This window comes from Hydra viridissima, unplaced genomic scaffold (assembly GCF_058129835.1).
Source record: "Hydra viridissima isolate aposymbiotic clone 2 unplaced genomic scaffold, HvirCarnegie_v1 scaffold_5, whole genome shotgun sequence".
NCBI classification, from domain to species: domain Eukaryota; kingdom Metazoa; phylum Cnidaria; class Hydrozoa; order Anthoathecata; family Hydridae; genus Hydra; species Hydra viridissima.
The window spans coordinates 13,690,133-13,713,968 of NW_028324304.1; the positions used below are offsets into that span (position 1 = coordinate 13,690,133).

The following is a 23,836-nucleotide window of genomic DNA, read 5'->3' on the forward strand; positions in this document are numbered from 1 at the left end:
TTTTCTTCAACGCGCTTGTTACGCTAAGAAGATGGCGAATACTTATAAGAATCAATTATATACTTATAAGAATCGATTTTCAAAGGATCAAATAAATGAGTTCCATAACGCGTTTAATCTTCTCGACAAGAAGAATCAAGGTATCTTTTTTCAACATGTTTCTAAGAAAACAATTTGTTGATTAACCTTACTCAAACAGATAGAAAAATTTTTTTAGGGTATTTTCCTTCTCAGGATCTTCGTGAAATGCTATTAACCATAGGATACAACCCAACAGATAAGCTTCTCGAGACCCTAACCATTGCGGTAGATGATGGAAATGGAAGGATAAATTTTGATGAATTTATGGAATTCATAAGTCGATTTGAAACAGACGAAAAGAATACGAAAGAAGGTAAGAAATTTTTCGCTTTCGTTTATTCTAGAAAAATTCCTCTTGCGGCCAATATTTTGTAAAGAGGATGACAGAAGAAGAGTGCATTGATGTAAAATGTAAATTTAAGAAAAAATATTATAAAAACGCTCCATAAAAAAAGATAGGAAATATAAACTTGATTGTTTTTAAACACTCATTTAACTTCATCTAAAGGATTGAGCTCAAAGCGTTGGCTTACCGTCAAAATATGGCAACCAAAGTATCATATATTTATTGTGAAGAGTGTTCATGGGATAGGAAAGATTTCTCTCACTTCTGATAAACATTTGACACTTTATACATATAGATTTAGCTTTTTGAAAATATTACTTTTTTAAATAGCCTTTTTTCTTAAACTTTGGATTCTAGCAAAGGATTCTTTTAATGCATTCGATTTTGAGGGCCACGGTTACATCGCTGCTCGCGATATTGTTGAAGCATTGATGTTCGTAATGGAGAAAGCATCGGAATCTGATAAAGAAGGGATTATTAAGCACTTTAAGTATGTAATTACTCTTTTATGTAAGATTCTTATGATTCATTCTCAAATTAACTAATGTCATATGTTGGATCATCATATGCTGGATCATCATAGATTGTGATGAAATTTTTTTATATTGTAGACTGTTATGTTTGAAAATTCAGCTTTTCAGGCAAAAATTTTAAAAATTTAATTTTGCATTTTATTTTCCAAACATGTTTAGCAAATCTAAACCATCTACATAAAATGATAAAACTTTTAGAACAAATGTCATCTTAAAACCTTCAGAACACATGTGTCATATCAACACATGTGTCATATCAAAAATCTCTTTTTTTTTCATTAACATGGACGTTAGATATAAAAGATATTTATGCTGTGATGCGATCATGCAGCCTCATTTCGGGTTTAAAAAAAAAACTTTCAACTATGAGATCCAACTGTGTGCAACTGTATGGTTAGACAAAAAAGTTTTTACTGTCATACTACTGCAATATATAACCATATTAATCAGGTGATCAAGCTACTGGTCAAGTTAAATCGTTGGAAAAACTGATTTTGTGAGGAAAAAACCTGATAAGTGAGGCAAAGCAAGGACTTTTGAAGCGTGTTAGTGAAAGCAATTTATTTTTTAACAGTATTTTTAATTTTCATGACTTGATATTGTCAAATAATTATATATTGTAATTTATTTAACATTATATACGTCGTTTCCTATATACGAAAAATGATACCTAGATATAAATATGATATGCCAATAGTTGTCATAAATATATTATTATATATTGCATAAGCACGTAATATAAACATAGGTATCAAGCAATTATAAGAACTAAATTATTTTTTATATATATGAGATATAAATAAAGACTTATTATGTAAATAAGATAAGCAATTCCATAGCATAGTTGACTTGATTGTTGATGAAGCATGCATGAAGTTTGTTTCCTATTTAATAGCGGTTAACTTAAAATTAAATGTCATTTGAATGAATCATCCTAATGAAGAAAAAGTGCTGAAATGTTTCTACATAAGTTTTTAAATTTCATAGTAAACCTAAAGGTTTGTCTTTACAACAGCCTTTCTAGTGTTTTTCCATGAGTGTTAGGAATTTTTGCCACTTGCATAAATCTGCATTCATTTTTTTTTTTAATTTGGTTTCTTTTCTTCCCAAATAGTTAACCTGGTGCTAGATATGTGTTCGTTGCACCAAGTTATACAAACCGTTTGATGTCTACGCGCTGGTAGTTATTGGTTGCTTTTTTCTTATTCTTAGAAAGATCTTGCGATTATTGATTCTTGATCTTGATTCTTGAAAAAATTCATTTTGAGCTGATATCAACTTTTATCGTTAAATAAGCAAAGTAAAGTAAGTTTTAATATCATCAGTAGTTATTTTTTTTGAATTGTGCAAAAAAATATCAGTATAAAGATTAAATAAAAACAAGATCAGATGTGAAAATTTCTAAAAAATGGTTGCAAAATGATTGAATATTTCTAATTACATGCAAATATCTCTGAAAAATGTTTTGCCACAAATGCTATATTTAAGCAGATTTTTCCAACGATGCAGCTTTTAGAGCTTGACCTCTGATGCATACGATTAAATTAGTCCCTGTTCATTTTTTTGGTTCTACCTAGAGATACAGGCATCGCACAGATAGCAAGTCTTTTTTAAAGAGTTAAAAGTTGTCTGCTCAAAGTGACTAATTAAATGATTTGAATTTAAAACCCGATAAAAAAAAAAAAGGTTTAAAAAGTAAGGTTTAAAAGTGTTGTTAACGGACAACGTAAATACTTTTTATATCCATTTTCAATCAAAATGAAAAATTTTAATTTGAAATATTTTTGATCAGATTTTGGTCATCAATTTATTTGAAATAAGGGTCGAGTTAGGTCATTTAAACATGTTAGGAAATTACGACGTAAGTTAAATAATTGAGAAGCCGAGCTATCCATGACGTCTTCTAAATTCTGTGCAGAAGTAAATAGTTTAAAATATGCATTTAGTTAATAAAAGTTTCAGCAAAAGTAGCGCTTTTACTGTAACATTTTTTACTTTTACCTGAAAACTATGTAAAAACTCTTTTATTTGTTATTGAATGATTAAAATCTTTAAGATTTTTAAAATAATTGTCTTTTAGGTTGGAAAAGAATAGGAAAATCTACTTTCAAGAATTTAAAGAAATGGTTTCAGCTTTCAAACCACTAAACGCGTAAAATATGACCTGTGTTCTATATTCAAATGAGGGATTTCAAAGCAAATCCAGGATTTCAAGTTTCATTTTGAAGAGTTAAGTTATAAGTGATTTTAAAAAGATCCTCTTAATAATTATTGAAACCTATAAAAAAAAAAAAAAAATGTAACATGCCATTTTAACTATTTAAAGTACTTTATGGATACCTAGTGCAATCAAAGGTGTATTTAGTATGTGTCAAGTGCAGCCATAATTTTAAAACCTCTACAAAAAAATACATAATATTGAAAAAAGGGTATAAAATCAAGGAGATATGTAGGAAAATTTCAGGTAGATGAGATTCATCAGTTGTCTATGGAATTTTCTGGAATAGTAGAAAATGTGCAAAATTTTATCAGAAAAAATTATTGTCTGAGAAAGATATTGTGGTGTGACCTAACAAAGTCCTATGTTTCAAGAAATTCCTAATTTAAGAAATGAAAAATTTCGTATATATAAAAGAAACATTTGCGGAAAATAACTTTGTTGCTTTAACTTGATTTCTAATTTGATAAAATAACTAAACTTTTTGCTCTAAATGTTTATTTTATGTATATGAAATTTGCCATTTCTTAAATTAGGACTTTCTTAAAACATAGGACTTCGTTAAGTCACACTACGGTAGCTCTAATTAGAAATAAGCTTTAAGTAAGAAAAAGCTACCTGTGGAAATCCAAGGTGCACTTTCCGAATTCCCCTTCCCGATCGCCAACCTTAATGTGAGGGCACTCGCATAAAAATAATGGATGGATGGTTTTCATTTCCTTAATTACTACTCCAGTTTGATAATATCTAGCTTATCATACGTGAAAAACAATTTTAAGCAATTTATCTAAAAAATCTTGGGACGCGCGAGAAATCAAAATAGTTAATTTAATACAATTATGTTTGTTAAACTAATGATAAGATTCTGCATTTAAAAGTAAATTTAGGCCAGCAATAGAGTTCGGATTCTCAATTACAAAAAAGAAAACAAACTATTTATAACGCAAAACGTTTTTCATAGTCTTCTGTAAGTACCCAGAATTTGATTACAGTTAGGGCATACGTGGACAACATCCTTGCACTCATTGATACAAAAAGGAACGAAGCCACATAAAAATCCTCTAAAAAAAAAATGTAAATTCTTGGTTTTTAATGTTGAAAAAAATAAAGAAAAAAAAAAAGGAAACAGAAGTTTTGTTGAATTTTTTTTTTACACACTTTAACCTTTTCACTTTTATTACATTTTCACCAATTGAAGGGCGTTTTTTTCATCAATTCTCTTTTATTACTTTTTCACCTCTGTCGTTAAAATGTTATCAATTGAAGGGCGTTTTTTTCGTTAATTTTTTCAAAAAAAAAAATCTATTTGAACTTTCAACAAATATTAATTTTTATTTTTTGTAAACAGTAGTTAATTGTGATTTTGAGTGAAGATAATTTTACTGTTAAAATTTTTCTTTTTTTTTATGTATATTTGTTTAAAATGTGAGAGGTTTTTCAAAAAGGGCGTAAAAAGTTCACATTTTTTTAGAGAAAAAAAAATTTGCGTTAAATTTATATTTTTAATAATTTAATGGTTGCGGTTTAAGTTTTTTTGGATGGACTTATGAAAAATGATAACGTAAATTCCTGGGACCCTCCAAATATTTTGACAACTTCGTTCTTGTTACGTGATAAATGAAGACCCTCTTCGGGGTTTCATTTTTTTTGTAACAATATGAAAGTCATGTGCGCTATTTCAAAAAGTAAAAACTACAATCAATGTTGTTTGATGTCAAAATTACGTATAATACAGACTGGGATGGCTCAATTATTCTTCAAAATGTTTAGAGACGGTTTTTCATGGCTTTCAGCCGCACCGGTTCAAACCAGGCTGCAGATTACATTCTTTAACCTCATAAAAATACTCAATTACATTAAATTTGGTTAAAGATTTTTTAATAAATAAAAAATATCTATGATAAAGAGGTAGAAAATGGTATGAGGGCTTTCATTGAGGTAGAAGATGATATAAGGACTATGCCTGTGAAGAACACAGGCATTCTCCTCATAACATCTTCTACCTCAATCAAAGCCATTAACCTTTTTATATCTGCTTTCTTTTCCTTTTTAACTTTGCTTTTAATGGTCTAGGTATTGCTCTTCAGTCATTTTTGAAAAATGCTCTCCTATTTTTTTGAAAAACCCTGTCCTTTTTTTGGTAAAATACTAAGAAAGCAAGTCTCTTCAGAATACGCACTTCAATCTTCTCTTTAAAGTAAGTTACAACTTTCTGATTTCTCATTGGATATGGTTTTTTTTAAAGAATCTGTTCAGCTATTTTTTGGAAAGCTTTAAGAAAACGAATCGTCTCCTAGTTTTTGCACTGTTCCATTCTTTGAAAAAATTCTATAACATTCTAGAGAAGATAAAATTGTTTCTTTCTTGCATACCATTTTTTTCTATATGCCCAAAAACTTGATGAGGAGGTGAAAAACTATGACCCCTGATTGGAAAAAAATGTTTGACAACTTTAAACATAACACTGATTTAGTTTTTCAAACAACATAAAACAATGAAATTTTTGTTCACTGGTGAACAAGCATCAAAAAATAATTGTAGGTCTAATTGGTTTTTAGCTCTTCTTACTGTAACTAAATCTTTTTGCAAGACAAGTAAAACAAGTAAGAAAAACAAGTAAGACAAGTAAAACAAGTAAGAAAAACAAGTAAGACAAGTAAAACAAGTAAGAAAAACAAGTAAGACAAGTAAAACAAGTAAGAAAAACAAGTAAGACGAGTTAAAATTAGTGAAAAGTAGTGAACCAGGGCAAAAAACGCTTCATTAGATCCTCTACCACTTTGAGTTTCCAACTTGGTGTAAACAAACATCTTATCTTTATTTTTACACTGTTTGATCATGTCAAACAAATGTTAGATTATAGAGCCAAATTTTTTAAGCATAAAACATTTCACCAAAGTTAAATTTAGGATTTGGTTGGTTTCGTTGCATGTCAAAGTATACTTAACTTTTTTCATTTTTCTCTTTCATAAGAAAGTAGAATTTATTTGCTCTTTGTACAGATAATATTTAGCAAACTCTTCTACCTTTAGGTTCATATCAAAGTTTTTCTTTTCAAATTTTCACAAAAAAGAACAGACATCTGTTCTCTGGTTTCCAAATCCAAAATTGAATATGTGTTAAAAAACTTTTCAAATTTAGAAATCTGTCACGTTGATCTGATAAAACATCTTGTTTTGGTTTTGTACTTCTGTTTCTCCATAATTTTACAGCATTTCAGACAGAAGAAAAACTTTTACAAATTTTTCTCTCCCAAAGTGCGAAACACATTTTTATATTGACTAATAAAATTTACTATTGAATTGGTGATTTATTTATCACCTAGAGTTTACCGAAAGCCTCCACATTTTCAAACACCCATTTTTGAAGAAGTATTTTTAGTCCTTTTTCCAAAACATGTAATGGAAATGTTTTTTTTTTTTTAAAAAAAAAACAGATTTGTTTTACAACTCCTGTCAGCAATACTGTAGTCTGTTGAATGTTTTCGTAAATATAAGTATTCCTTGGCCTGTCCTTTCACTTGAGTTAATTTGACAAACTTTAGAATAAAAGCATCCTGTTTAACTTTTATTTCTTCATTATACAGCTTCCGGAAAAAACCTGAAAAAAAAAGACCGTCAAGATTGATATTAAAAAAACTATTTTTATTTTAATCCATAATATAATTTAGAAACTGATAGTTGATCTTTAGAAGAAATTCAAAGATATATATTACAAAATCCGTAGAAAATATAAATTATAAAGTTAAAACTATAGTTTGGTAGAAAAATAGCTAACAACAGAAATAATTTTGAACAATAAAAAGTAGCAAGTGTAATACCAACTGGTCTCACCTACAATATCCAGGTTGCCAAGATACAATATCCAGGTTGCCAAGATACAATATCCAGGTTGCCAAGATACAGCCTGCTTTACATCTTTTGTTGTTGCGGCTGCAAGCTTTAACTTGTTTTTTTCGAAGATATGAATATCTCTGGTGCTTTTTCTCTTCTGTTTTTCTTATTTTCGATCTTTTCCGACCTTGTCTAGGAGTTAAAGTGCAAGCCAAAATTTCCAGTTTTAAATCTGTAATTTGTTTAGAAACCAATTATAGGTTTAATTTTTTGTAGAAGCTACTGCACTAGCAAAAACTTGTGTTTTTGTTGTACATTTTTCTGAAACGGAGACCTATACCTTTTTGAAAAAACTTAAAGATTTTAACATTGAAAATGAAGTGGATGTATAGTTTTCAGTCCATGTTAACTATAGTTAGACTTGTGCCATTTACACTATAGAATCTATTACATTAGACTCGTGCTATTTACACTATAAAATCTTTAAAAAAAAGTAACTTAAATCTTAATTTTAGCAAAAATAGATTTATGTCCTTTTTGAAAAACCGCTTTTCAATTAAATTGAGTCCTCTGTTCGCCCTTTATTTTTATAGCTTAAAACATCTAAAATAATTCGAACTTAATTTTTCTTATTTGTTATTTGTTAAAGCTTTCTAAACATCTTAAAATAACAAAATATAAAAAATTTAGAATTAAAAACCGTGCAAATAAAGAACAGACTGAAAATTCCTTAATTAACTTTTGTTGCTCTTTTATTTTATAGCTGTAGATCGTTCTTATTTTAATGCTCTTTTGTTTTATGGCTGTAGATCGTTTATAAGTAAGGGAGACCGGGGCTAGTTGTGATAGGACTTTTAGGGCAGAATTCTTTTCAGACATCACTGCAGTATTCATATGTAACTTCTTAAAGTAAATAAGAACCAAATTTTGGTAATTGCAGAATTCAAAGTTAAAAGATATTCATAACAACAGCTTTTTGGTGTTAAAGTCTAACTTGTGAACACAAAGTCTTTAGAAATTATTTAGAAGTATTTAGAAATTCTTGAAACAATTTTTTTCTATACATAGTTGTGCATATCATGCATTATAATAACTTTTGAATAATAAATTTTTTTCCCTTAAGATCAGTCCTATTTTTTTTACAACGAGAAAGATTGATCTTGCCGCATCATAATCCTTTTTTATGAAACATGTTCTTATGTCTTATTTAGATCAAAATGTTGCTATGCATTTTTATGTTTTTTTTTATGTATAAAGCACATTTCAATGTTCTTAGGTTGAGTAGAGATTTTCCTTTTTCCATGTTGAAATAAATAATAAAAAAGAATTGTGTGTTAAATATGTAAAGTATTTTCTTTTTTAAAATGGTGTAACTTACCACATTAAGGAAGGTAGGTTAAGGATGGGATAAAACCTTATTATATTTTTTTTACTAGTTTTTATAAAATTGCTAGGGGTTGGGTCAAATAAACATAGTTTTATAAACTTTGTTGAAACTAAACCTTGTCTCCCCAATGCAAAACCATATTTCTAGACTTAGGTTAGAATGATTAAAACCATATTTCTCGACTTAGGTTAGTATGATTAAACTGACTTAAAGGTCAGTATAATTATGAACCAAATCATCATGCAGCTACTAAAGATTCAAAATAAAATAAATGTAATAAACAAAAGATATTTACGTTACTATGCACATCATACCACTGCATAAGCATGTGAGGGTTCCCGAAAGATACTCCACTTTAGTCACGATGTTGAAATTGCAATTTTTGCATAACGTTATAACAGGGTGTTTAAGAAACTCCGATGCCGGTAATGAGGTAGGCTGTTCTTCAAGTGAGCTAGGCTGTTCCTCAATTATTTTACTTTCATAGAGTAATGAATGTTGTCGCTGACTGACAGGATAGCCTGGCACTTGAGGCGATACGTCAGATACTCTTCTTTGTGCATAAGAAAATAACTCTGAAAATTCTTCTGGCTCTAGATTTACGACTTGGTTTTTAACTGACTGGGCTTCTTGTTGAAGAGAAAGCTTTCTTTCTCTTCTTGCTATTTCAGTTTTGGATAGCTTTCTCGTTGGGGTTTTTCTAAACTGCTCGTCAGTTGTACTTTGTCCAGATATGTCTTCCGGCATTGCTTGTTTAATCGTTTCTTGTTCTTGCGCAAATGTTTTTTCACTTGAAATAGATTTACGAGTCACCATTGATTTGATAATATTTCTTTCCTCCGAAGATAAAATGGGACATGTTTGAAAAGATTCCTCTGCCTGCCTTGTTTGCATGGCCTGCCCCTGCTTTTCTAATATTCTCTTTTCGCTTGTCTTTGCCTCAATGCCAACGTCTGCATTTTGTTGGTTTTTTGTTTTTTCATTTAAAATAGATTTTTCAGCTTGCCTTGGTTGACTATTTTTTACTTGGTTTTGAGATGACGATATTTGTCCTCCTGGAGCAGATTTGCGAGCCTGAATGGCTTTTATGATTTTTTTTTGTTCTTCAGATAGTGCAGAACCGCTTTGAACAGATTTCTCTATCTGTTTAAACTGTAGTATCTTTTTATTTCCATCTGGTATTCTTTGCGCACTTTGTGCTAACTTATCAGTGTGACTCGGTCGCAAATTACTCTTTTTCTCTAGCAATGAAGATTGTTCGAGTGAAGCAAGCTTTAATCTTTCTTGGTTTTGTTTAATCAAAGCTCTAAAGATAAAAAAAAAAAAAAAAAAAAAAAAAATACATATACACTTAGTTTTGAAAACAAACAATTTTAACTCAAATGAGAAAAGTGAGGATATAGTTTTTAAACCATAAAAGAGATTTTTATATTGTATCTCTATAGGTTTTTTGAAGTTTTCTTACCAGGTCACTGAAACTTTTCACTGTTCTACTACTTTATGCAAAGCAATACACTCTACTTTTTGTGTTCGAATTTTGTAAATGAAAGACGAAAACAAAGTTAGTTTGTTCCGCCGTTTTAAAACGACAAATTTGTTAGTTTTTTTGTATTACTTAGTTACTCACAGGTATTGTAGTTATTGCAACATATGCCACAAAATAATGATGGTTTGAAATATTTATCCAAGTCAGCAATTATTCATTATGCAAAAACTATAATCAAATAAAATTTTACCAAAGTATTGGATAGCGTTGATATCGAATCACCGAATGAAGAAGTTGCTGAGAATGCCAATTATTACCTGGATTGTTACCTAAGTTAGTACCTAAATTATTACACTGTAAAAAAAATTTCTAACAAAGATAGTTTCGCTCCAACCCCAAGGTTATTAGTTCTGATCCATTTTCAGAGATACTAAAGAAGTTATTTGAAGCAAGTGGAGTTCAAACATCGAACTTAAGTTGTTGCTGGTGCTTCTTAATTTGTTGATTGATGATGCTATCAATCAACAAATGCAGCCCTCGTCAACATCCAGCGAAAAAATGTTTTCTGCTGCTGGTAGCTTTCATACTAATCTTGGAAGCCGAATTAATTTTTATGTTAAATGCGTTAATACTTTTTAAATATCATTTATTAGAAATTTAAAATATTGAGTTAATAATGTTATAACTTTTGAATAATATTAAAAAATAAAATGAATTAAATGAAAAAAGAAAAATAGATCTGTAAAATTTTTTAGTAACGTTTTTTAATGATTTGGCTAAATTTTTGAGATGTTTCTTACAAATACCGTGCAATATCGTTATATACCGGTATTAAAAATATTTCAATACCGTATTTCTTTGCAAACTCTAATCGAAATTTCGCTAGTTTTGCTGTTAAGAAAGATTTTTTTTTTGAATTATTCTACTTCTTAACATTGTTCTATGCTACAATACAGCATAATTTTATAGATCAATTGATCTATTGTCTAAAAGTCAATAGGTTCGATAAGCAAATTATTCACCGATGTGAATTGGTAATAAATTCTTGAAACAATACTTGATAAATTATCAAAAAAATAAAATAACAAAAAATCCTCTTTAACAGACAAATCATTTTTTGATGATAAAAATTATGGGATTATGAGAATAATTACAAGTTTTTTTTTTTGTTTTTTTTTTTTTTGTTACCAGACCGTTTCTTACTTTAAGAGTTTTTTACAACTTTACTAAAAGTTTTTTAAGAGTTTCTTAAGTTTCAGATTTTAACGGAAAGAGAGAAAAAGTACATAAATTTCAATTTGAAAACATCTTAACAAGTAAGATAAAATGTCTTACAGTCAACTAAAGTTATTTGAGTTTCATCAATCTTATTCAACGTAATATGATTCTCAGGTTTGTCCCTGAATAGAGCACAAATTAGGAAATATTCCTCGAACTATTAATAAAATAAGTTTCCTATCGAAAACGAACTCAGTACTAATAGTTTCTTAAAATTTTGGGACTTCTTGTACTAGTTTCTTATAAACACGTTTTTAATTTAAAAAAAACATGTATTATTTTTGCTTACTATAAAAATTTATTTTTATTTGGTAATATTATGATTCTAAAAGTTTCAACTAGGAAAATTCAGACAACTCACCGAAGTTCCAAGAATAATTCAGGTGTTTAAGATATGCTAGCAGAAAGTACTTGACAGCGGAAAGTGGGCAGAAGCTGTATAACAATAGCTATATTGGAATATATTTCTGAACAATCCGTATATACCCCCATCTAAGAACACTTGCTGTTGCTATTCCAGAACAGATACCAGAAATATTTCCATTTGCATTTTTCTCTTCATTAGGATTATAAAAATTTGTTATAATCTTTAATGATCTTAGATCTCTTTTTCGAAATAGTATACCTCAGATTTTTACAAAGGTTTCAAGTTAAGAGGGTAAAAGTTCAGCACACCAATTGGTATTTATCAATATGCTCATAACAAGTTGTCAGCTCATGAAACTCGCTATCTTGACCTAAATAGCTCAGCACAGGCAATTAAATAAAGGCCTCTAAAATGCAGTACAAATGGCCGTGTAATAAACTAGACCATAATTGGTATATACTATTTGGCAAGCTTGTTTGAATGTTCAAATTCACGATTTTACCGAGTATTAGACTATACAAGAATGGTTCCGTGAAATAGTAATTATAGAATGGTTCTGTGTAGAGCATCCCGCCATCGGAAATTGCGTAAATGCGTAAATTCCGATGTGAGAAATAGCTTATAAAGGTAACTCCGATGTGATGCGATGGTGAGGAATGGTATCACATCGGAGGTGCGATGCAGTCCGAGGCCGATGGGGAGAATTTCACGCATTCTCCGATTTATTTCGAGATTTACGCATTATCGTAAGATATTTTCACAATAAATCGTATTTAAAGTGTAAATTCGTAATATTGTGGTATTTCCGATGTATTTATCTATAATTACGAAGTTTTCGCAAAATTACAGCAAAATTTTGCAAGCCACCACAAACCATCGGAAAATATCGGAAAATAAAAGGATTAAATCACATCGGAGTCACCATAATAAACTATTTCTCACATCGGAATTTACGCAATTTCCGATGGTGGGATGCTCTAGTTCTGTGAAAAAGATCTTTCAAAATGTTTCCGAACGCTTATTTTAAAACGCATATTTTAAAAAACGCATGCACCAACTACAGCATACTGTTAACAAAATACCCTCTCATTCCATCTTTATTTATTATCACTATGATAATATAAAGTCATAAAACAAAACTTACCTTCTAAAGTGTGAACTTTTTGGTCTGTTCATTTGATTAGTTTTTTGAAGACAGAGTAAGGTTTAACAAGAGAAAAGTCATCCGTAAAACGAAATCAGCCTCTTTTTTTTTTTAAGTAAATATAACGTTTCGCTCATCGGAAGCAATTGTTTATTCATCTTTAGAATTTTAATTTTAATTTAATAATTTCATGCGAATAGAGTTTCCTATACATTAATTTTGAATATTACATCTCAAACAAAGTAATAAAACTAATTTGAAATTAAAGAATAAAATAGAAGAAACAATATCGAATCGAATGCTTGCTGTTCACAGAGTGAAATATAAAAATATTTAAATGAAAGAACATGAAAATTAATTGCTGTTCAAAAAATGAATTTTATAACTTCGTCAACGGAAAAACAGAAAAAGAAAAAAAAACATTACATAGCAATTATAAATAAGTTGCTGGATGCTTGGTAATAAGGATAATACAAAAAGGCTCGATGGTAAACGAGAAAATATTAATAATGGTTTTAGATTACATTAAAATTTCAATAAAATATTTATTTCGCTATCTCTTAAAATAACAACTTATATCGACCCCGTTCTGAGCGCTTCTTTTTCCTTTATTTATTCTAACCATCAAGTCCTTCGTTACAACTTTATGGCAGGGAGTGCACAAGGTTCGATAATTTTCTAAACCGCATTCTCCACCGCCTTCTACAACCGCAAGAACATGGTCTGCTTCCCAAAACTAAAGAAACAAGATTTCATATGCAAAACCCATAAATAAAAACGAGTCCCTGGTTTAAACAAAAATGTTTAAATTTTGATCTTTAAATTCATTACCATGCCTTCCTTAGGAGATTTGATCATTTTATTTAACGAGGATACAGGCAATTTTATATAGTTAGTTCGTTCTAAAACTGCTTTTCTATCAGCTACTGGTATATTGCAAATTTCTTGGAAAATAGAATGAGCATCTGTACCACATATCTGACAGACTCCAAGTTCTACAGCAAAAAGCTGCTCTCTAGCGTTTTGATTTCTACTTTTTGTACGTATCTAAACGGAAAAACAAACAACTATCAACAACAACGAAAGGACCGGTATGTATGTGACCGGTATGTTTGCATGTGTACAATTTTCATTAACTTTTATAAATTAAAAACTAAAAAGTTGAAATACTGCATCAGAACGAGTTAAGTTGGTATCTTGCGTTTAAAAAAAATACAGATGCAGAGACAAAGGTGCATATAGAAAGATACAAATGGAAGAGGTGGTATTTTAAAGTAATGAAAAATATAGCCTGATAATTATCAAGCTGTTATATATATATTAGCGAATATCAGCTATATATTATATCATTTTAAAATATATTATATGATAATATATTACATATTAACAAAACCTTTTTAAAAAAAGAAAAAAACGCGAAGTTGCAAGTTTTAAAAGAAAACTTTAAAAAACAAGCTACTTTAAATTCTTGCATGCATGTATGAGAGCAAAAACGAGCCATCCATGAGCCTGCTGCAATCTGAATGACTTGCTTATTACAATGTAGGCACAGCGCAATACCTTGTTTGTCTACTGCTTGCAATATCTAAACATGAAAATATTTTCCATCTTATTCAAAATTTAAAAACGTTTTCATTTTCCGACTATCACGATTGTAATATTTGATGTATCTTATGTATAAGATGTATCTTATGTATAAGATACATATCTATAATCATATCTATATGTATCTTATCTATAAGATACATCATATATTACGATATAATTTATATATTATAATCTTAACATGATAGTAATATATAAATTATCATATAGAAAATTAATAACAGGTAAAACTAACAAAAATAAAAGTATTTTCTTTGTTACTAAAAATATTACGATAACCAAATATAAATTTAAAATACCTCACACCCAACGTTTTTATTCTCATTTAAATGAGAGCTATTACTCTTCTTCTTTAATTCTTCTAGTTAAAAAAATATCTGAAATATTATTAAAAAGAACGCTTCTATATACATACATATACATACGTACATATACATACAAAACGTAACATAACATAACATAACATATCATAACAGCATAACATACCATACATACATACATATATACATACGCAAACGCGTAACCTTAAGCAGTTATTAAGCGATTTTTGCATTTAGCACCTTATTTCGAAACAAACGTAGATCCTAATATAAAGCCAAATTTTATTTTAAAAGGGTGAATTATTTAAAGAGTAAATCTATTGCGGCGGTAAATACCGCCATCTTAAGCTGGGAAATTTGCTAGAGTGGCGGTAATTTTCTAAGATGAGGCAAGGGACTTTAAACGAGACAATGCTCAGTGAAACTCAACTCAACCTTTTTTAAAAAATGGACTTATATAAAGGCCAATCGTTTCAAACAGCAACTGAAGCTCAAGCATTCATTACCAAATTTTCAAAAGATCATTGGCATCCTTTGCGCCAAAGGAATAATGTGACAGTTACGTCATATAACAAGAAAGTGAGTGTGTCACATTTTATGTAAGGCGAAGTGGGGTACTATTGACAAATCTTTAGAAAATAATTTTGTTATTTTACTGTGACTAACTAAATTTGGTATGCAATATTTCTACGTGTTTCCCGATGATATTGCTGCCATGATACTGATTAAGAATGTAGTTAGTTAACTAATACTATTGATGGATAATTAATTTTGTTATTTGGGTTATAGTAACACCACTTGGCTGGCTAGAATTAAAACTTAGCAGTAGGTCCCCTCTCCGTAAAACGAGTCATTGTTGATTAGGGTATCTAGAAATAATGCACCTGTACATATTACAGTCAAATATTTTGTTTTAAATAGGTAAGGTTTATATTGTGTGGTGTCATTAAAGTAGTATAACATCCTCTATAAAGAAGAGTAAAAACAGCTAAGTAAACAGGTAAAACCTGTTTTAAAATTTCTACAGACAATAATGATCCAAAGTTTGCTTTAACTGAGAGAAGAAACAAAAAAGAATGGGAAAAATTCAAAGATAAAGGAAAAAAAAATTAGGCTGAAAAATTTCATATTAAGCGTAATCAAAATTGAACAAGCACACATGGCTGCAGTTTTAAACAATAATTAAACAATTGTTTTCCAACTGTGTGACAACAAGGAGGAAAAAATGATCACAGATAATGCATCAAAGCTTAAAGGTACTAATATTTTTATTAATGAAGATTATTTAATACTACTAGGAAAACTTTAAAAGGGTCATTCTAAAGTGAAATTTCATCAACAAAATGGTTTTTATGCTCTAGTTATGTATAACAAACTAATTTTCCTTGAATTCCAACAAAAAAATTCTAATAGCATGCAAAATTTTATGTCTCTAGACTAATAACTCCGTAATGTATTTATAGTTAAATATTTATTCTCATATATATAAACTCTGATTATTAAGGGGAACATTCAAGGAATTGTACATGCATCAACTGAGGCCACCAAATTTAGATCTTAAAGCTTGGCTATTTAATGGCACTCTAATAAAGGTTTGTGCTCTTTAAAGTAATGACAATAATGCAAAGGTATTAAGAGTTTGTTTCTTTTTGTAAACAGTTATATCTTTCTCAAATTTAGTAGGCTCTAAGAGAGTCCAGTCAACCTTTTGTACTAAAACTTTGTCTGTTTCCTGTTGATTAGCATATTCAATGACGATAGATAAGAATCAAGGTAAAATGTTTATCTTAAAACATGTTCAAGACAAGATTATTTTTTAGTTTGCTTAAATAAACATTTAACAAATTGTATGGTAGGTGGAAAATGTTATATAACTTTTTTATTTAGATCAGAGTGTAAAAACATCAAAACAAAGAAGATTTACCATTATGAAGATTTGTCTTCAAAATGTTCATAATGGTAGTTTTTCATGCTAAAAAGAGCTAATGAGTAAGATGTTTTTTTAAATGTTATTCTTAATCTTTTTTTAATCTCATTTATAATTGTTTCATCTTTTATTTTATCTAGTTATGTTAAGAGCTTATGTTACAAAGTTTGTTTTTGTGAGAAGACTTCAATGATATAATAATTTCAATCTATATTGTGTTTACTTTTTATTAAATTCTCTTTTTTTACATCAACCATTATTTTGTTTTAGTTGCTACTGTTAAAATATGGTTTTAATTTAGTAAATTTCAGTATTTGAAACCTTACATAATTAATCATTAGCTAACAGACAGTAAAATTTAACTCAATACAAAAAGGCATGAACAGCTTTATTTTCTGGTAACATTTTAAAACAGGTTTTAACCATTTATTTAACTTTTTTACCCTTCTTTAGAGGTATTATACTATTTCTATGATGCCCCACAATATGAAACTTACTTATTTAAAAAAAAGTAATTTGATTGTGGTACATACAGGTGCATGTTATGGTTATTGTGTATGGTTAATGGGACCCTTTTTATTATGTTATGTATTTCTTGATACCCTAATCAACAATGACCCATTTTATGGGGGGCCTACTGATTATTATTGAGCATAACTTCTTAGCGCTTGAGCAACATGCAGTTTATGCGCAAACAATGCGCTTAATAGATTGAATACTTCTCAACATATTGTTGTTACATAAACTGTTGTTATAAAAATGAAATTTTTCTGTTTATATGTTAATATATATTTATATTAAGCATATATCTATAGAGAGAGACTTAGTTACATATATTTATATAGTATTTGTAAAATATTTTATATAAAGTATAGCATTAATATAGATATCAGTGGTTAAAATACTAACTTTTTTCTATTGTTTTCTTTACATAGCACATAACACTAATATCTTAAAGCAATAGAGTTGCTAATCTGTGACCAGCTATTAATCTGATGCTAACAACTCGCTGTCATTGCCACATCAGTAATACAAGTTTTTGTAATTTTATGTTTTAAATTATTTATCAGCTGTGATGCATTTCACTGTAAAAGAACAAGTTCTAAAGAGATACTTTGTACGTTGTTTTTAAAATTTCTTTAAGCTGAACCAGTATTTTAATCTAAATGTAATGTATATAATTTTGTCACTGCAAAAATTAATAAAAAGTTATTTTAATATTTAAAAAGTTTATTATTTAATATTTTAATGCATGTTTTATAAATTTAGATATTGCTGGAAAGATCATGTGATGCTAATAAAGCATTGTTTAACAAGTTATCATACAGTATACATGTCAGGGAGCTAAAAGCTAATCGACATTAATTGTCTATTAATTTTTTATCCCTTGACATGTCATTTTGGAATTTGGAATGGAAGTTGTGATCATTAACTACTTCAAAACGATTACAGTTGTGTTTAAATCTGATTCACTTTGACTATTCAAGACAACAAAATCATGCTAAACTTTAATGATTATTGGGTAATTATGAACTCTTTACAAATTTGCTAATTTTTCTTATTTGATTACTTCTCCATAATAAATTTAATGTACTATTGTTACTTAATTTTAATTAGTTCTTTCAATTGATAAATACATTTAAGGAGCCCATCTGCATAACACGAAACTATGAATATAAGTATTTTAAATTTCCATTTCCACATCAATTCAATTGGAGTTATTTCCATTTCCACATTACATATATTGAAATCTATTAGACCTATTAAAAGACTCTTAGCCCTAAAAAATAGATAGAGAAAATATCAATTTCAGTTGGTGCGCAATTATATGAGAGTAAGTTTTTCTTTAGTTTCTCAAAGTCAATTTACTCGGATTTGGGGCGTTTTGCAAATGGACTCCTAATCTAGTATTACCATATTTTTTTACCTAATTTAGTATTACCATATGCATTAGCATATTAACAAGTTCATTTTACAATACTTTAGCCAATTGGAAGCCTCCGTATTTGCTAGTTCGAGATTAAACCTGAAGTGAGCTAAATCTACCTTTCTTACTCACCAAGATTAAAAACCAAAAAAGTTGATTTTTCTCACTCAACTGGTAGTTCAAAGTCAACCCTTTTTTTTGCGGGCAACACTCGATTAGTATTCATGTTAACCAACCCTTTTTTTTTTTTTTATTGCCGATTCATTTTATAGACGCAATGCAGATAGAGCAAGTTTGATTCTTTTACTCTCCTAAGTCAATGAGTTGTTGAAAAGTGAGACTACTGACAAAGATTTTAATATTGTTTTTAGTTAAAACCATATTAATTTTAATTATGATTATAATGTTGTTTTTAGCTGAATTTGAATTTCCAGGACAGGATTAAGAGCTTGTACAATTATTCATTACATATATATATATATATATATATATATATATATATATATATATATATATATATATATATATATATATACATACACACACACACACATTTTTTGTGGAACTTAATTGTGCGTCTTTATTATGTATTTTCTTTACTTTAAACTGCTGTGCACCTCAACAAAGCCATAAAATCGACTAATACTGACATTGAAGACGTTATAAAACAATGGTTAAGGTATCCATGTGATCGTGATGGCGGTAGGAAGGGGGGAAACATAAATAAACAAAGGAAAATAATCCATGATGAACATCAAAACGATGAATTTTATGAGAGGAGTGATATTTAATTTGCATTCTTCTTTTGAATAATATAATCTATACCATGTTAAATTCTGGGTTCTTTTTGTATTCTTGTTAGAAAATTTGCCATTGTTCGAAGGTTTTTAAGTTCAACAAATGTTTTATAAGTATCTATTTAAGAATTAAGAATCTATTTAAAAGACAAAATTTGGCCCTTTTTATTTTATGTTGATAAAACGTTGTGTTAACATAAAATATAACGTTGATTCAACGTAAAATATAACGTTGCACCAACGTGAAATATTACACTTCGCCAACAAAAATACAACGTTGCACCAACGTTGGTTTGTTGTTGTTGGCGACGTCGCTTTTGTAACCAAAATGATATAGAAACAACGTTGGCAACCGACATTTTGCCAACGTAAACTCGCAACATTGTTTTAACGTTTTATTTACGTATGTGTGCTAGCTGGGGACATCATCTACAATATGTTCTTATCATCACATGTCCCAGGTCTACATGACTGGACGACTCACGTTGGTCACCTATATGCGATCTAGATATCGCAGATATTTATTAAATACATTTTTAAAATTTTAAAGTTTAATTTAACAAAGAATTAAAATCAACTTTTGTTATCTTACATTTCATAAAGTCAAAAAAATTTATAAATAGATTAAATTGAATTATAATTTTTATTTCCGTCATTTTTATACTTGGATTTTACTGACACTCAATATTTTAAGTTCAGTATAACGGTTCTGTTAGCAAAATAAATAATTTACTGGTGGTATTTACCGCTAGTAAAATATCAACTTTAGTTGGCGGTAATTTTTTACTTAGATTTTACCGCCACTTTAGCAAAATATCAACTTTAGGTGGCGGTATTTTACGTCATAAATTTTACCGCCACTGTAGCAAATTTTAAAGTTTAGTGCGGCGGTATTTACCGCCACTTTAGCAACACGCTTATTTAAAATACAAAAAAACTATAAGCTAGATTCAACATTTGATCTGAAATGTTAATATAAAATATTATAAAAACCATCATTGCATTAAAAAAAATATTTGGAATTACCATTTAACAACCGCTTTATTGCAATTACTTTTCCCCCAGCATTCTTTGCATTTTTTTCAACCTTGTTCGAATTTTTCTGAAAAATAAAATTAATCATAGGCATTTATAATCCAAACTAACACATGAACCATTAGCCTTAAAAAAAAAGGCTAATCAAAGACAAGAAAACAAATTTTATCTAAGGAAATAAGAAATGTTTTCTGTACAACTATACAATGATATATATTTTCTATACGTTTATGTACGTACTGAAAGACTTTAGCTTAAAGATACTTTTAACAAAAAAAAAATTTCACCTTATCAGTGAAACGCTTGAAACTTTTTACTTCACCCTAAACTCAAAAAAATCATCAACAATTCGTAAGGATGTTATTAGAAATGTTATAACTATAATCTTATTTTAAAAAAAGTGAAAATATGAAATTAAAAAAAATCACGTTGTTCTTGTTGTAAATTGTAGCGTAAGCCTCCAGAGGGCTTGAAAATATTAGACCTTTTTTTGTAACAAGTAACTGCTTTCTTGGCCCTAACCTAAAAAAATAAGTATTCATTAAATATATAAGTATTCATTAAATATATATAAATAAATCTTTTTACAAAACATAATAAACATACATACATACATACATACATACATACATACATACATACATACATACATACATACATACATACATACATACATACATACATACATACATACATACATACAAATCGCACTTTTGACACCTCCTTCTTTCCACCTTTAGTCGAGGTCCAAAAGCGAGTAAAGCTACCAGAGATATTTGTGTTATGTATGGAGAGGACGCTATAGCTGAGAGAACTGCTCGGAGGAAATGCTTGAAAAGAACATGGCAGTAAAGAAGAAGCTCTATAAAACCCAATTGCATCGAGTCAATGAGGCAATTCAACAAAAAAGACCTGATCAACAAGGCTAGGTGATCCTCTTCCATGACAATGCTCAACCACACACTGCAAAACTGTCAAGATAGCCCTCCAAAAGCTCGGTTAGGAGGTCCTTCAACATCCTCCCTATTTCCCAGATCTCAACCTGACAGATTACCATCTCTTCCACTGCCTTTGAAATGAAACGAGAGGTTTTTAGCTTTGAAAATCTGGATCATCTTGTGAATTGGCTCAACAACTTCTTTGAGACTCAACCTAATTATTTCTGACGAATTGGAATCAACAAACTGGTAGAAAGATGGGAAGAAGTAGTGAATAATGAAGGAGAGCATATAATTTATTGAAGTGTTATTATTTTTACTGTTAAAATTCTTTAATTTCTTTGAAAACAGATGTTTAAAAAAAGGCAGGAATTTATGCAACAACCCAAAACAAATTAGTTGTACATAGAATACTTACGATTTCCATTCTTTGGTGAAATTCTTAAGCTGCTTGAAATGATGATCAAGAAGAAGAGTTGGATGAAGATCATCTATGATTCCCATTGAGAAGTTTTGGAAATTAAAGTTCAATTGAAGATACTTCTCTTCCTTTAAAAATAATTATAAATACCCTTACATAATAAAAACAAAAAAACTTTTAAAAACAAAAAAAACAAAATAAGAAGTTTAATCAGATTTAAAAATACTAAAACAATATAAAACAAATTAATACTAATTGATAGTGTGTATCAAATTAATAATTGTGGAATGTATAAATAAAATTTTGCATTACAAAAGAATAACAAAGGATTAATAAAATAATATACCTACATAATCAAATAAATAAACTTTATTTGTATAGAAACTCATTTGAAACTTAAAGCTATGACATAAATTATTCAATTCATCCTCTGATATTTCTGAATCATTGTCACTTATAAAAGTTTGATTGTTGGTAACTAATTGATCATCAATGGTAAAATCATCGTCAAAAAATAAATCCAAACCCTCTTTTACTAAAGTGTCATTTGCAGATTGCATTAAAGAACTACTCTGAGATAAATGTTGATTAGTAGTAAATGTGATTTTTTCAGCAACTTTATCTGCATGTAAACAAGATAAAAAATTTGTATGAGAGCAAAAAAAATACAAGCACATAATGATCATGCATATGACTCTGACATCAACAAAAATATTAAAAAAAAAAACAACAACAACAAAAAAATCAGCAGTATTTTGACTGACATACAAAAATATGGTTAACAGAAAATTAAAGTAAAAAAGTAAAATAATACCGATGCCTGTAGAATCACTTTTGAAAAATTCATTCACTCTGTCTTCCTCCACTAAGATGGAATCTTCACCAGAAAAAGAAACAGAAAAGGAATTGTTACCAACAAAAGATTTTTCCAGGCTTATATTTTTAAGCTGATCATTGGAATCTGAATCCTTATTTAAAACATCCTGGCTGGAAGAAAACAACATCTCTATACTTTCATTTATTTCATTAGAACTTCCTTTATCAACTAGCTTGCTTGAGTGAAGGTTACTGCCAGAACTAGATGTCTCTTTGTCAACTTTTAGATTTAAAGCAAGGTTAATAGCACTATCATATGTCTGTTTATCTGCTACATGATTAAGGGAAAAGTTAACGGGAGAAACAGGTATTTTTTCATCTGATGAATAAAGACTTAAATCATATTGGGAAGTAAATGGCTTATTTGCATCCATACCAATATATTTTCCTCCAGATTTCCTCGAGCATATAATTTTAGATTTATCTTTATATAAATTATCATTTCTCTTATTTAGGCAAATTTCACATGCTTTCAATTCTGAATGATTCAAATAGGTACAAGAGGAACAACTCCATTGAGAACATTTTTCATTATTGTCAATAGCAGATCTTGTATTGCTTAGAACTCCATTAATATTAGCATTTACAGAAAGAATCTCCGTAGAGGATTTTAAGGGCAAAACATTTGATGGATTTCCAAAAGCAAACTTGTCAGAGGAACAAACTGTTAATGAATCAGAAGACAGTAATTTTTCATCAGCAGCACTTACATCTTCAATCAAGGATATACAGTTATAAGCCTTGAAGTTTTCCATAAACAAATTTTGCTGATAGTTATTATCATCATTCTCAGTCTTCTTATCTTGGTTAACATTCAGATCACTAGAGCTATAAGCTGAACCATTGTAAACACCATGCATCATAAAATTATCATCAGAATTATCCAGTTCAATACTACTCATTGTCTGCTTTACAATTTCGTTATCTAGATTTTGTCTTACACCCTCAACCTGTTCCTCTACATATGATAAACAACTTTGATCCTTGGCAGACTTTATCAAATCTAAGCTTAAGTCCTCATCATGAAGTATATCTCCCTCAATCAATTTGGTGTGAAACATTTGATGGGGCAAGCTCTGTTTATTAACACTTATACTGTTTATTAATAATGGATTGTTTGTGTTAAGACTTTGAAGGTGAGTGGATACATTAAAATCTAAAAAAGGGTATAATTTAATAAGCATATTAAGCACTTGAAAACAAAACAAAATTGTAAGAATTCATAGTTGATAACTTTACACTGGTTAACAGGTTAATTATACTATTGTTTTAACTAAATGACTATTGTAGGTAATTTAGTAGGAAATTTAGAAAAGA

At 29.0% G+C, this 23,836-nt stretch overlaps 3 protein-coding genes and 2 long non-coding RNA genes across 16 annotated transcripts in view; 3 read left to right on the forward strand and 2 right to left on the reverse strand.

Moving 5' to 3' along the window:
* On the forward strand, positions 1–3,827 carry LOC145189194 (neo-calmodulin-like). 4 transcript variants are annotated; one of them, XM_090087105.1, is made up of 4 exons: positions 6–140; positions 218–394; positions 785–917; positions 3,041–3,241. In XM_090087105.1, the coding sequence occupies exons 1-4, from the start codon at positions 32–34 to the stop codon at positions 3,114–3,116; spliced, it is 495 nt and encodes a 164-aa protein (XP_089943231.1). In that variant the 5' UTR covers positions 6–31; the 3' UTR covers positions 3,117–3,241. The 4 variants fall into 4 exon arrangements, with proteins under 4 accessions (XP_089943232.1, XP_089943231.1, XP_089943230.1 ...); XM_090087104.1 differs by lacking the exon at positions 3,041–3,241 and adding an exon at positions 1,255–1,520; XM_090087106.1 differs by lacking the exon at positions 3,041–3,241 and having other exon boundaries at positions 1–140; positions 590–917.
* LOC145189332 (uncharacterized) lies at positions 3,813–12,834 on the reverse strand. 2 transcript variants are annotated; one of them, XM_090087102.1, is made up of 3 exons: positions 12,674–12,834; positions 8,694–9,704; positions 3,813–4,239 (listed from the first exon to the last, which is right to left on the reverse strand). In XM_090087102.1, the coding sequence occupies exons 1-3, from the start codon at positions 12,703–12,705 to the stop codon at positions 4,134–4,136; spliced, it is 1,149 nt and encodes a 382-aa protein (XP_089943228.1). In that variant the 5' UTR covers positions 12,706–12,834; the 3' UTR covers positions 3,813–4,133. The 2 variants fall into 2 exon arrangements, with proteins under 2 accessions (XP_089943228.1, XP_089943229.1); XM_090087103.1 differs by having other exon boundaries at positions 4,007–4,239; positions 8,713–9,704; positions 12,674–12,799.
* The window catches only part of LOC145188522 (DNA annealing helicase and endonuclease ZRANB3-like), an 18,292-nt gene continuing 7,214 nt past the window's right edge, over positions 12,759–23,836 (reverse strand). For 5 of the 8 annotated variants that reach the window (XM_090087099.1, XM_090087101.1, XM_090087100.1 and 2 more), the window contains exons 13-22: positions 22,458–23,675; positions 21,994–22,265; positions 21,641–21,771; positions 20,713–20,806; positions 20,572–20,607; positions 20,276–20,351; positions 14,578–14,639; positions 14,133–14,258; positions 13,505–13,720; positions 12,759–13,409 (exon numbers count right to left, since the gene is read on the reverse strand). In XM_090087099.1, the coding sequence (XP_089943225.1) occupies positions 13,227–13,409; positions 13,505–13,720; positions 14,133–14,258; positions 14,578–14,639; positions 20,276–20,351; positions 20,572–20,607; positions 20,713–20,806; positions 21,641–21,771; positions 21,994–22,265; positions 22,458–23,675 (2,414 nt within the window). In that variant the 3' untranslated portion in view covers positions 12,759–13,226. Of the gene's footprint in view, positions 13,410–13,504; positions 13,721–14,132; positions 14,259–14,577; positions 14,656–20,275; positions 20,352–20,571; positions 20,608–20,712; positions 20,807–21,640; positions 21,772–21,989; positions 22,266–22,457; positions 23,676–23,836 lie in introns of those variants that run through there. The other 3 variants (XR_016452418.1, XM_090087096.1, XR_016452419.1) reach the window with 3 other exon arrangements.
* Positions 14,968–15,701, forward strand: LOC145198021 (uncharacterized). Its single transcript, XR_016452420.1, has 2 exons — positions 14,968–15,177; positions 15,520–15,701. It is a non-coding gene; the product is annotated as an uncharacterized LOC145198021 (long non-coding RNA).
* On the forward strand, positions 15,715–16,623 carry LOC145192279 (uncharacterized). Its single transcript, XR_016452421.1, has 4 exons — positions 15,715–15,854; positions 16,103–16,190; positions 16,279–16,371; positions 16,486–16,623. It is a non-coding gene; the product is annotated as an uncharacterized LOC145192279 (long non-coding RNA).